The 13043-nt window shown below is 38.0% G+C and overlaps 1 protein-coding gene across 3 annotated transcripts; it reads left to right on the top strand.

Annotated features, from left to right (window-relative positions):
- The first annotated feature begins 213 nt into the window (after window positions 1-213).
- Window positions 214-6191, top strand: LOC114823323 (probable ADP-ribosylation factor GTPase-activating protein AGD9). Of its 3 annotated transcripts, XM_070814962.1 has the most exons (8): window positions 227-474; window positions 658-776; window positions 1324-1432; window positions 1605-2522; window positions 2639-2905; window positions 3953-4078; window positions 5532-5633; window positions 5765-6191. In XM_070814962.1, the coding sequence occupies exons 4-8, from the start codon at window positions 2040-2042 to the stop codon at window positions 5870-5872; spliced, it is 1086 nt and encodes a 361-aa protein (XP_070671063.1). In that variant the 5' UTR covers window positions 227-474; window positions 658-776; window positions 1324-1432; window positions 1605-2039; the 3' UTR covers window positions 5873-6191. The 3 variants fall into 3 exon arrangements, with proteins under 3 accessions (XP_028954651.1, XP_070671063.1, XP_070671064.1); XM_029098818.2 differs by lacking the exon at window positions 1324-1432 and having other exon boundaries at window positions 214-474; window positions 2087-2522; XM_070814963.1 differs by lacking the exons at window positions 227-474; window positions 658-776 and adding an exon at window positions 936-1171.
- The last annotated feature ends 6852 nt before the right edge of the window (window positions 6192-13043 follow it).

Below are 13043 nucleotides of genomic sequence, written 5' to 3'. Positions count from 1 at the left end.
AAATCAAAACGTTTTAAATTAAAAATGAACAACTCATGGTTCAGCTTGGCCCATCTATACAAGCCCCCCCCCCCCTCCCCACCCATTAACGGTTGGTTTCGAAATTAACCCTCATCCAAGTCATTAATTACCACTCGACATAACCAAAGCGCCAATGCCGCAAATACCCCAAAAACACCCGGGCAATTTAGTCATTTTGTCCAACCGTGCATCATAAAATGCTTTCGTTTAAAAAATTTTGCGAAATAAAAATTCCAAAAAACAGAAAGCTAAAATCGATTTGGGGATTTCACTTCAGCCTTTTGTCTCCGTCTCTTCTCTCTTTTGCCTGAGGAGGTGTTCGAAGCACCTCTTCGGATTTATTTGATTTCTCTCTGTTTCTCTGGGATTTGAATTACCTTCCCAATGGCGTCCGAAATCTCAAACGACAAGACCGCTGTTTTCAGAAAACTGAAAGCAAGGTCAGAAAACAAGGTTGGTTTTCTTTAGTTTCATTTTTCCTTTTTTTTTTGTATTTTTTTCAATTTTTTTTATGGGTTTTTAATTTTTGTGAAAAATTCGATATGGGTTTGTGAGATCTGATTCAGATCTGTGAATTCTTTGCTGAGATCTTTATTTATTTGCTTTTTAATTTATCTTGTGGTGTATTTGGTTCAGATGTGTTTCGATTGTAATGCAAAGAACCCGACTTGGGCGTCGGTTACATATGGGATCTTTCTCTGCATCGATTGCTCGGCCGTTCATCGCAGTCTCGGCGTTCATATCAGCTTTGTTAGGTATGATTTCGTATAGCAGTAACAGATTCTTAATTCTCTCAATCTTCGATTCGTTAAGTTTTCGGTGTTGGCTTGGAGTCACCACATATACATATATGTATGTATGTATGTATGTATTTATGCTGCTAATTTATGTTTGGAACTGGAAACACGGTGAAGGGGTTGATGCATGTAGCCTGAATGTTGGGGATCCAAGCAATAGTTTGTTTCATTAATTAAATCTTAGGAATTTGGTGACTCGATGCACATTTGATCGAATGGAATTGAGGGTGTTGCATTGTCCATAGTGCACAAGATCATCCTTTATTCTAGAAACCATAAACTGTCACATGCATTGTTCTGAAATATGCAAAAGTAGACAAGAAACTGCAGATACACAAACAAACAAATACCAGGTACCTTTTAGTTTTATGTAATTCAGAATGCATTGTTGTTGTCGTTCTGGATGTTTCTGCAATAACATATGCTTTTGTTGATTGTTACTTTCTGACTTACTTGGCCGCTCTGCTTTTTTCGGGAAATCTTTGCTCCTGCTCCTAATTTGAAGGAGGAATTTTGGTTTGAATAAGCAAGCCTTTTTGCTTTTTCCCTGTATGGTGATAGTAAATTGCAGACTAGCTCTAGCAATGAATAAGACGTTAAGGTTATAAGAAAAGGTTAGCTTCATGTTTTAACCTTAAAATCTCCGTTTAGTTTTTTAATGTAATTTCTAGTCAATGGCCAATAGAGTGATGGTCACAGTTGTTCATTGGCAAATCTTATCTAGTGTTGTGCAATATACAATGCTTGCATAGAAATGTCTTAATAGTTGCTCCTCTTGTTGTTAAGGACGGGGGAATCTTCGCCTTAAGGACGTCAAAGCTTCCTAGTCTTTGGTTGGTTTGGGATCAAGGCAGCCAGCTTGGCAATTAGAGAGACAAATCTTCCACATTCCAACGTTAGGCTTGCTAAGAAATAAGAATACAGCACCATCATGGGTGGATCTGATAGTCTGATTTCAGATTTTATTTCCATCAAATTGTTAAAATCTTATTTCCCTATTTAATGATTCTAACTTTCTAAGTTTACATCTAAGTTGCTTTTTAATATATATTTTGTCTTCATAATGCAAAGTAAAACTGAAAGATTGTTTATTTTTCAATTATTTGAGGTTGAAATCAATTTGATGTTAGATTATTTAAATTTTAACAAAATTTTATTTGATAATTTATCATATTGACATTCTTATTTAGATTTTTCTTTAAAATAACTGTCAAATCAACAATGAAGGCAATGACAAGTGTCTTACATTTGTTTTTAACCTTTTATAGATCTACAAATTTAGACTCGTGGACTCCTGAACAGCTGAGAACGATGAGCTTCGGGGGAAACAACCGTGCACAAGTTTTCTTTAAGCAGCATGGATGGACGGATGGAGGCAAAATTGAGGCTAAGTATACATCAAGAGCTGCCGAGTTGTATAGGCAAATACTTTCTAAAGAAGTTGTCAAAAGTATGGCAGAAGAGGCAGGTCTTCCACCATCACCTGTTACATCTCAGTCAGGACAAGCATCTAATGGGATTCTTGATGTTAAGACCCAGGAAGCTCCAAAAGAGAACTCTATAGCAAGGAAAGAAACGCCTGAAATCGCTGCTTCCCAGAAAGCCCCCCATACATATGTTACCAGTACTGTTAAGAAGCCTCTTGGTGGTGCTAAGAAAATTGGGAAGACTGGGGGTCTTGGTGCTCGCAAACTTACTACAAAGGTTGTGATTGCTTACTTAAATTGGGGTAGATTATTCATAGTAGTATCTTTGAAATCTGTTTCTTATTTGATTATATGTTAACCTGAAGTCCTCTCTCTTAACTTTATCAAATGCAGCCAAATGAAAGCCTGTACGATCAGAAACCTGAAGATCCAGTTGTCCCACTGCCAGTGTCTTCCTCAACTAACAGCACTCCAACAGCTGGATCATCCTTTGCATCTCGCTTTGAGTATGTAGAAATTGTCCAAAATACTGAGACAAATCCCACTGGCGCTCATGTAATTAGCCATATTGCTCCACCAAAGTCATCAAATTTCTTTGCAGATTTTGGAATGGACAGTAACTTTCCCAAGAAAACTAGTTCAAATACCTCAAAAGTTCAAGTAAGTTATTTATGACCGACATTAACATGTAAAGTTGTTTTCTCACAAGAACTAGTTCAGATACCTCACAAGTGATGGAGCTATTTCTGTTTCCGTGTCACTTGATTATTATATAAAGGTTCCTTACAAGCCCTAAATTGTGGATTTAGCGTATGCAATTTAAAAAATGTCATGTGCCCAATTCCTTAGATACATGTTTCACCATGCAAATTTTTTATGTGCCCAAGTCCTTTGATACATGTTTCACTATCAGACCAGGAGCAACGAGTTGACATGATTTAGAAGTGTCAGGGTGATAAATTTAAGAGAACCAGACAGGTTAAACTTTTCCTATCATCCTGTTGAGGAAAGAAGAAAATAGACAGGCACTATATTCCTAGGAAGCGAAGCGAAACAATAGTCAGGCACAAATCTATTCTTTTTTATTCTGATAAAAAAGTAAGAGATGATTTCAAGACAAATAGGCAGAGTATGATCTTTAACGAGATGAATGAGATTATTCTTTATGTTACTTGAACTGGCTCATTGATGCTTGGTGAGGAGTGCTCTTTTTTTTATCCATTCCCCGTTCTATGTTGTTTTTAAGCAGCAAACCATATACCTCAAATGGTAAGTCCTTGTTTATTGAATAGTAGAGTTACATGCAGAATAAATTTCTTATGACAGTTGGAATATGCAATCCTCGCATGACACTAACCAGTCCAGCTGACTTGGCTCTGCTATATTATATGTGGAAATAAAGTGTGCCTTGTGAGATTGTGTTAACTATAAACCTGTTCAGGAAAATTTAAAACGCATATATTCTTCAGAAGAATGTATACTGTTGGTGGTTTCCTCAATCTAAAAATTGTCTTATATTGTTCGCTCTTTTGGATGTTTGCAATTGGCCTTTTGCACTTGGATATTGATTCCTAGAGACACCTATAAGAGTAAATTTGTGACATGTGAAGACTTAGTTATGTCATGGTTCAGAACACTCTGAAAACCAGTGTTCATTTCTGTGCATGTTATTTTTTCGTTAAACATTCAGGTTTTATTGTTTTTCAGATTCAGGAGTCTGATGAAGCAAGAAAGAAATTCACAAATGCAAAATCTATCTCTTCCGCACAATTTTTTGGTGACCAAAGCAGATCTGCTGATGTTGATGCTCAAACCTCCTTGCAGAAGTTCTCGGTGTGTCATCACTATTATAATACCATGTTCATATTCATGTGCTTCTTTTGAATTATGGTACCACATCTCTGTTTTTTTTTTATTTCTTTCTGGTTGAAGTTTTATCATCTTACTACTCTTGGTCAGCTAGACCTCATATTGGCATAGTATATATATCCTAGGGAAAACATAAAACCAAAGTAAATTGTCTTTTGAATATTAAAGCGTCTGTGAGATGCAAATTAGTTTAGATTTTTTATTGGTAACTACCATAGTGAGATAGTGAGTAAGCACACATGGTACGCCTAAATACTTTTACATTACAATAACAACAACAACAACAAAGCTTTATCCCACTTAGTGGTTGGATGTAGTATGAATCCATGTTTTGCCGTTTTATTAAACAAAATGAATACAAAAACAACAACAATAAAACCTTATACCATTAAGTGGGGCCGACTGCTTGAATCCTAGAATGCCACTGCACTTGGTGTTGTGCTAAGTCTTCTATTAGCTCCAAGTACTCCATGTCTTTTTTTTTAAAGTCTCTATTTAAGTCTTCCTAAGTCTTCCTTTACCCCTTTCACCTTGAGCCTTCGTCCCATAATCACATTTTCTATTCGGAGCTTATGCGCTCGGGACCCATCTTTTCTATGCTTAATTTTTTTCAAAGCTACAACCACTTCCTCTTTCCTGATTCGGCGATAGAAGAAGTTATTTTTACACCCTTCTGAGTTACACAACTCACCCAAAGAAGTACTCTTTTCGTGTCTTTCATTGAAAATATTATGAAAATAAGCTCTCCTGCCTATAACCGCGTTCTCTGTAGTTAAAACATTTTCATTCTCATCCTTTCTTTGCCTCCTCCCTCGATCTTTTATACCTCTCAAAGTTTTCATCGGTTCTATTCTTGTGTAAGGCTTTACAATGTTCTTTCTTAACCTTAACCTTTTCCTGTACCTTCTCCTTCCACCATCAAGATTTCTTTTGATGTGGAGCAAAACGGCCTCTTCTAATACCCCTTTTGCAACTTTTTGGATACAGCTAGCCATGGAATCCCACATTTGGTCAACGTTCTGATCTGTATCTCTAGTGCATTGGCTGAGTACTTTCTCCTTGAAAGTGACTTGTTTTTCTCCTTTTAGATCCACCATCTAGTAGGCTCTTCCCGGTAATTTGCAATCTGTACCAGTTATACGATCTCCCTTCCTCATTAAAAGGAAATCTATTTGTGTTTTTGATGACCCACTCTTGTAGATGATCACATGGTTCGATTAAATTTTTACATATCTTATGCTTATTTTTCATGTCTGGACATGACATTTGGGAGTGCTTGAAGTTATAAAACTTTTGTGTGAAACTTTAGCATTGAAAGTCAATACCAAATTGCCAATATATTTGATATGCTGAGATAGTGAGAAATCTAAGAGAATGAATTTAGCAGTTGATAACACAATTGTCCTTCTACATCCAGGGTTCTGCAGCCATCTCCAGCGCTGATCTATTTGGTGACAGGGGAGATAATTCAGCTATTGATCTTACTGCAAGCGACCTAATCAACCGACTGTCGTTTCAGGTATATGCCTTGCACTGGTAGACAATAAACTTTGCCGGTTGTTTTTTTGTGTTGTATGTCTTTGCTTTTGAATTTCCATCCTGAGTTTTGTTTAATTAATTTGGGTTTAATCGGTGGGTGATCCTTTCCAGGCACAACAGGATCTCTCTTCCTTAACGAATATCGCGGGAGAGACCGGGAAGAAGCTTAGTTCCTTGGCGTCCAATTTAATGACGGATCTTCAGGACAGAATCCTGTGATGTTGATATGCTGTGTGTCCATTTGTTAAAGCGTATGTAGGGATTGCAAGGAGGGGTTGATGAAATTCTTTCAAAGAAGGCAAGACTTGACGAAAATTCTCGAGGCCTAAGAGTGGCGGGTTGGCGGGTGATTTTTTTCGTAGAACAGGAAACTATTATTGTTCTGAGATTGTGGAGTATATGTGCTCTTGTTTTTGTAAACCACCGTAACATTACTGCTTTGTGTCAAGCGAGCAACGCGAGAATACTGTATTCTCTTAAAACTGTGAATTTGTCCCTACCCAATTTTAATTCAATCTCGAATACGGGTCCCTTGCAAGGAACGTGTCGTTGAAGGCTGCGTTATACAAGGGATGGCAACATGCAATTTATTAACATCCCACGACACTACGAATTGACACTAATACAAGATATGTGCGATTTGATGAAACATTAACACGAAGACAAGATGTGTCAAAGCAGTTACATGTACAACTTAAAATATAGGTACCTTACCGAATATGACACAAAGCTACCCGACATGCCGGATTATTATTTTTTGATAGAAAAGGAACTTTATTAAAGAGAAAAGCCTCTACGACAGATTCTTTATTTTATTTATTTATTTAATAGAAAATGACTTCATTAAAGAGAAATGGCCCTAGGGCATCCAGTTTGGGTACAATCAAACAAGAAGGCTTGACAAGTAACCAAAGGAAGAGTTCTATCCCATACATGAAAATCAACAACAGAGTAACCGATACTAGTTATAGCATCTGCCAGAAACTTGGCTTCCCTAAAGACATGTTTCCAACAAATGTCCTAAAAGAAAACCAGCAAGCCAGCGAATTTCCTCCAAGATGGACTTCAATCTCCAAGGAGTAATTATCATTAATAGCCAAAATTTAACACCAAATTTCATAAATGTTACTTTTTATAAAAACTTTCAAATATAACAGAAAACTCACATGAATAGACCTAAATACCTTCAAAATCGACATCCATATATAGAAGAAATTCAAGAAAGTTGGGATGCATGATTGCAATCATAGTGTATTCCTGACATTCCTGATGCCTGGAATGAATTGTTGTTTCTCCATTTGCTCCATTAGTATATTTGCATCTTGAACAAGCGCATCAATTCTAGTTTGTTTGTGCCATACTCAGTGCACAAATGAGTTAAAACATATGGTAATCAATTTTTTTCTGCATAATGATAACAAGATATACAGGCTGATTAATACCCAATTTTTTCCCAAAATTAAGGCTCGATGTTGCTGTTCTCTCATAGTTGAAGCAAGATTGGGATCCTGCAGTTCTGAAAGCTCCACCTATAACATATATGGAGCAGAAGTAAAGATAAGCATGAATAAATTATCCAAATTTTTTACAAGAAAATTTTGAAACAATGAATATTTATGTTCTGTAAATTAATCTACCTCACTAGCTAGAAGCAGACTAGGGCAATCATCTGCATTGGGTACGTAGAAAAACACCGTACAGCTGCCAAAAGTTATCTTCCTTATCAAATGCGTATATAAGACCTAGTTTGGGAGTGAGGTGCTTAAAAAAAAAGCACCCATGAAAAAAAGCTGTGAGGGTTTTAGGTGTTTGGTAAACTGAAAAAAAATGGTTTATTTTGGAAGCTGCTGTGAGAATAAGCTGAAATCAAAGGAAAAAGCTGAAGCTGCTATTTGCAGCTTTGGAAAACTGGCTTTTTTTCAAAGCACACGGAGCTACAGTGCTTCTTTAATGAAAAGACCTACTATTAGACTGCTTTTTTTTCCAAAAGCACTTTTACAAAAAAGTTTACCAAACACTCTGCTGATTTATTTCACAGCCGCTTATTCTCACAGCACAGCCGCTTATTCTCACAGCAGTTTTTTTTCAAAGCACAGCAATACCAAACCAGCCCTAAGAAGGATTGCTAACCTCAGATCCCAATTTGTCTGCCATTGACTATTTTTCCTCATTGAAAAACTATGTAGTTAGAAGAGGCCACAATTCAGATTTTTTTTCATTACATTACCAACTACATCCTTATTTTATTTGGTTTTAATTTTGAGGGTATTTAAGTCTATTTAAGTGGGTTTTATGTTATTTTTGAAAGATTTTAGAAAAAGTGACATTTATGAAATTAGGTGTTAAATTTTGGCTATTACCGATAACTTCTCATCTCCAAGGGGGGTTATAAGCTCCATGGATGGCCTCAATCACCAGCTTCAAATCACCATCCACCACAATACGAGACAAAACCTTAGACCTTGCCATCCACAAACTATCCCGTAAAGCTAGACATTCCGCAATAGAGATAGTATTCTGACCAATAAATCTAGCTCCCACAATAATAGGCTTCCCTTTCTCATTGCTAATCATAAATCCAGCAGCAGCACCTGATTCACCACCGAGCCATCAAATTAAGTTTAACAAAAACCAGGATTTGGAGGGGACAACCGGATAGAGGAGGGCGGTGGAGACCTCATACCATGACAACCTTCAGGAACCATGCTGTTGGCAATGATGAAGTCTCTTCCAAATTTGGAACACAACCAGATTCTTCTCTTTCCAAATTTGCCAGCAAATTAGTAAAGCTTTGCTAAGATCACATAAACCTTCATCACTCTTGACAGCTAGAGCATTTAGCCAGTCATTAAAGAGGAGAGATTGATTTAAAATGAACACTTATTGATTTAAAATGAACACTTTTCCTAATACCTAATCCCCCATTTTCCTTTTCCTTAGAACTACACGATTTATTCCAAGCCACAAGGACAAGCTTTCAATCTTTACCCCATGAAAATTCCTGCTTTCCCTATCAATAGCATTTGTAACTTTCTCTCAGGACAGTTAAAACAAGACATAGGGGTGGTTTGGGAGTGAGGTGCTTAAAAAAAAAGCACCCATGAAAAAAAGCTGTGAGGGTTTTAGGTGTTTGGTAAACTGAAAAAAAAGGGCTTATTTTGGAAGCTGCTGTGAGAATAAGCTGAAATCAAAGGAAAAAGATGAAGCTGCTATTTGCAGCTTTGGAAAACTGGCTTCTTTTCAAAGCACACGGAGCTACAGTGCTCCTTTAATGAAAAGACCCACTATCAGACTTTTTTTTTTCTTTTCCAAAAGCACTTTTACAAAAAAGTTTACCAAACACTCTGTTGATTTATTTCACAGTCGTTTATTCTCACAGCACAACCGCTTATTCTCACAGCAGCTTTTTTTCAAAGCACAGCAATACCAAACCAGCCCTATGGTTGGGGACACCTAATAAATTAGCTTTTATAAGAGTTAGCCTTCCAGCTTTAGAAAGGGTATTTGCCTTCCAACCAGAAAGTTTATTTTTAATCTTGATTATAAGCTCCTTTGCATTAACTTGATCCTTCCAGAAAATGATATTGTGAATGCCTAGGTACCTACCAATAATGGTTTTATGTTGGATCACTAGAATATTAACAATATCATTTTTGGTATGTTTAAGCGTATTATTTGAAAAATAAAGAGAAGACTTATGAAAATTTATCTTTTGACCTGAGGCATGAGAGAAATTATCTAGCATCTTAGCAATATTCTTGGCTGCAGTACTAGTGGTTTTGCAAAAATTAGACAATTGTCTGCACACATCATATTTGTAGTTCTAAAACCTCGAGGGGCAGTCAACAAGCCAACATTACTTTAGAAGATTCTCCAATTTTATCTAAATGTCTAATCAAAGGTTCCATACAAAGGATAAAAATATAAGGAGATAGAGGGTCTCCTTGCCTAATAGCTCTAGAAGGACAAAAATAACCATGAGACTTACCACTCATAAGGATACAGAAGGATGTCGAAGTAATACATTCCATGATAAGCTTGATCCAATGATCATTAAAACCAAATTTAACAGGCACAGCTTTAATATAATTCCAACTGAGGAAATCATAGGCCTTTTCAAGGCCTAGTTTAATAGCCATTGCACCATTTTTACCTTTAAAAGAGGAAAACACTTCATGAGCCCTAAATGGATCTTCCTGAGCAAAAGCTCCCTGGTTCTTGGAAATGCACCTATTTAATAAAGGCTTAATTCTACTCACCAATATTTTAGTAATAATTTTGAATGTGACACTACATAGGCTAATCGGTCTAAAGCTAGAAACCACCTCAGGGTTCTCCACTTTAGGGATAAGAGCAATTTTAGTATGATTAATCAGTCTAAGACTGGAACCATTGTTGAAAAAGTCCCTAACTAAATTAACTACCAAGGGACAAACAAGATCCCAGCAGTTTTGATAAAAAGAAGCATGAATTTCATCCGGTCCTGGTGCTTTCAAAGCACCAATGCTTTTAACAGCATCAACCACCTCACTTTCAATGATAAGGCTATTTAACCTGCCATTTTGCTCAGCACTTATACAAGGATCAATAATATCAATGAATTTATCAAAAACTCCTGGGGAAGGCATGTTAGAAGCAGATAACCTATTTTTAAAATCATCCACAAATACTCTCTCCAAACCATCACCCTCCCACCACCAATTTCCTTGGTTATCTTTTATTTTATTAATTTCATTTCTTCTTCTTCTTATTTGGCCACTGTTTGGAAATATTTAGTGTTCTTATCTCCAAGCTGTAACCAGTCAGTTCTAACTTTTTGGGCCCAAAAAATTTACTCATTCTTTAACACTTCACTCAGCTTGTTTTTTTTTAAAATTTTTTTTATCTCTAGTTCTTTATCAAAGAGATTACTTGGATCAGAAACATTCATAATCTCTTGCTGAACTTTATTTAGGTCTCATAGGAGACATTTCTTCTTTTCAAATAAATTCTCAAACACATCTTTATTCCAATTTCTAACCAGAAACTTAAATGTCCCCAGATAACCAATAATCTTATCACAAGCACTACCAGGAATGTTTTGTCTCCAAGCTTTACTTACAAGAGGAGAGCTTGAACCTATGTACTTGTGTAAACCCTTCACAATTAATGAGAACTCCTCTAATCCGTGGACGTAGCCAATCTGGGTGAACCACGTACATCTTGTGTTTGTTTCCCTATCCCTATCCATTTACTTACTTATCCACACTAGTGACCGGAGCAATCTAGCGAAGGTCACAAACTTAACACTTTCTGTTGTACCAAAGTCCTCGCTGATTTTATGCATCAACATTTGGCGCCGTCTGTGGGAACGTCACTTATCCCCACTCTCTTCAGCTTTGCCAAGCTGGTTTCCACCATTCGTACACTCTCTTTTGACCAGGCATCCCTCTCCAACATGGGGAGCGAAAGAAGCCACAGTACATAGAATGACACCCCTCTTGCACCTAGTGCGAAGTAACGAAAGAAGGAAGGGAAAAGGGTTACTCTTCAAGCTAAAGTCGATGAGCTAGAAGCTCAGAACAACAAGATAACAATGAAGAATGAGGTCCTCTAGGAGCAGTATGAGAAGCTCTTTGAGACGCTCCACGAAACTAGGCGTACCCAAACACGCGAGCTTGTTGCCCCTGTGGACATTAACCATCATCTGGGTGCCCCCCAACACGGAGGGTCACCTCCCTTCGTACCTGATGATGAGCGAGCTAATCATCAAAACATTGATCAACATGAGACTTCTTTCAACCCAGATGCTTCGACCCGAAGTAGAAGAAGTTGAGGAAGACACCTCTTTGCATAAGGGTTGGAAGGATCGAAAGCCGTTTATCGTGACTGCCGAGACTTCCTAAAGCAACGTTGAGAGAATCCCTTCCACATATACTTGAAGATCAATGATCCAAGGGTTTCTGAAAGACTCGGTCCCCTCCCACGACCCAGGCTAGCTACCAATCTAGGGAAGGAACGACAGGTCCCAGAGGAACATGAAGGTACGGGGGACTCTGAGGTATTCTGACAGACTCGCCCTATAAGTCAGTACGGTGAGTCCAAGAAAAAACCACATGCCCTTGCTCAAACTTTCCTATTTCCAAGAGGCAATGGAGACTTACGAAAGATAATTTCAGTGGTACATGACTCCACTCAGGACCCCTTTGTCCTACAGCTCATTGAGGAAGTAAACGAGTTGAAGGCCGAACGTCAGGTCGAGATACCTGACTGGAACCAACCCAGGCCTGGCCCTCTCACAAGAAGGATCCTCGACACCCCCTTTCAAGCAAAGACAAAACAAAAGCTTGGTTTACAACTCTATACTGGAAGGGAGGACCCAATTGAACACCTTAACCTCTTTGAGTCCACCATGGCATATCGGATGCACACCGACGAAGAGCGATGTCTTCTCTTCCCCTCCACCTTCTCTGGCGAAACTTTAAACTGGTATTGCCGTCTTCCACCTGAGACAGTAGACTCATTTGAGGAATTGAGAAAACTGTTTGTCTCTCAACACATCTTCGAGACCGATCACTTGCATTATGCAGATGACTTGTACACTATTCGCCATAAGCCAGACGAGTCACTACGAGAGTATGCCGGTCGCTTCAGCTATGAGTATTCTCGTTGCGCTAAGGCAGATGACAAGATCGCCCTTAATGCCTTCACGGCAGGCGTACGTGATTGTTTCTTCAAGTACATGATCAATGCCAACATTTGGAAGACTTACTCTGAGGTGATGGCACAAGCTTACAACCACGCCTCCGCCAAAGCAAAGACATACCAAAGGAACCCCCATATGGTTAACTCTTATTAACAAATGGGAAGTGGAAGTCAAGTTCTACCAAGTGAGGAGATATTGGCCATTCAGACACCCATTGCATCATCTCCTGCCTCATTTAGCTACTCGCTAAGTCACCAAACATATCTGTCTCTTGGTAAGAGGAATGATTTTTACTCTTAGCAAGCCCATTACAACAAGAGGGATAAAAGTTCGTATCAAGACAACCAGGGGTGAACGTACCATCGACTATTATGACTAAGGGGCCAAGCCTCACTCTTTCAAAATGGAGGATTAGGTACTGAAGGAAATGCTATTATAAGAAGGCATACACATTACGAATGTTTTGACTCTCAACCGCTTGAGATCTTTTGTCACACAAGCCATTCAACAAATATTTAAAAAAGAAGGAATTCAGACAACTTCTTCTGAGTCTTTTGTGTTTCTAGCACTGGAACACTTGGTCTACGCTGACCTACCCTTATACTTCAACTCAGAGCTTCAACATGCGTACTTTGACACAAAGTATGTGATACTAAGTGTTACAACCAACATGGTTCACATATCAAAAGCATGGATCCTTTCATG

This window comes from Malus domestica, chromosome 16 (assembly GCF_042453785.1).
Source record: "Malus domestica chromosome 16, GDT2T_hap1".
Taxonomy (NCBI): domain Eukaryota; kingdom Viridiplantae; phylum Streptophyta; class Magnoliopsida; order Rosales; family Rosaceae; genus Malus; species Malus domestica.
Note: the sequence above shows the minus strand (reverse complement) of the source record. Positions and strands in the feature narration are given on the sequence as shown.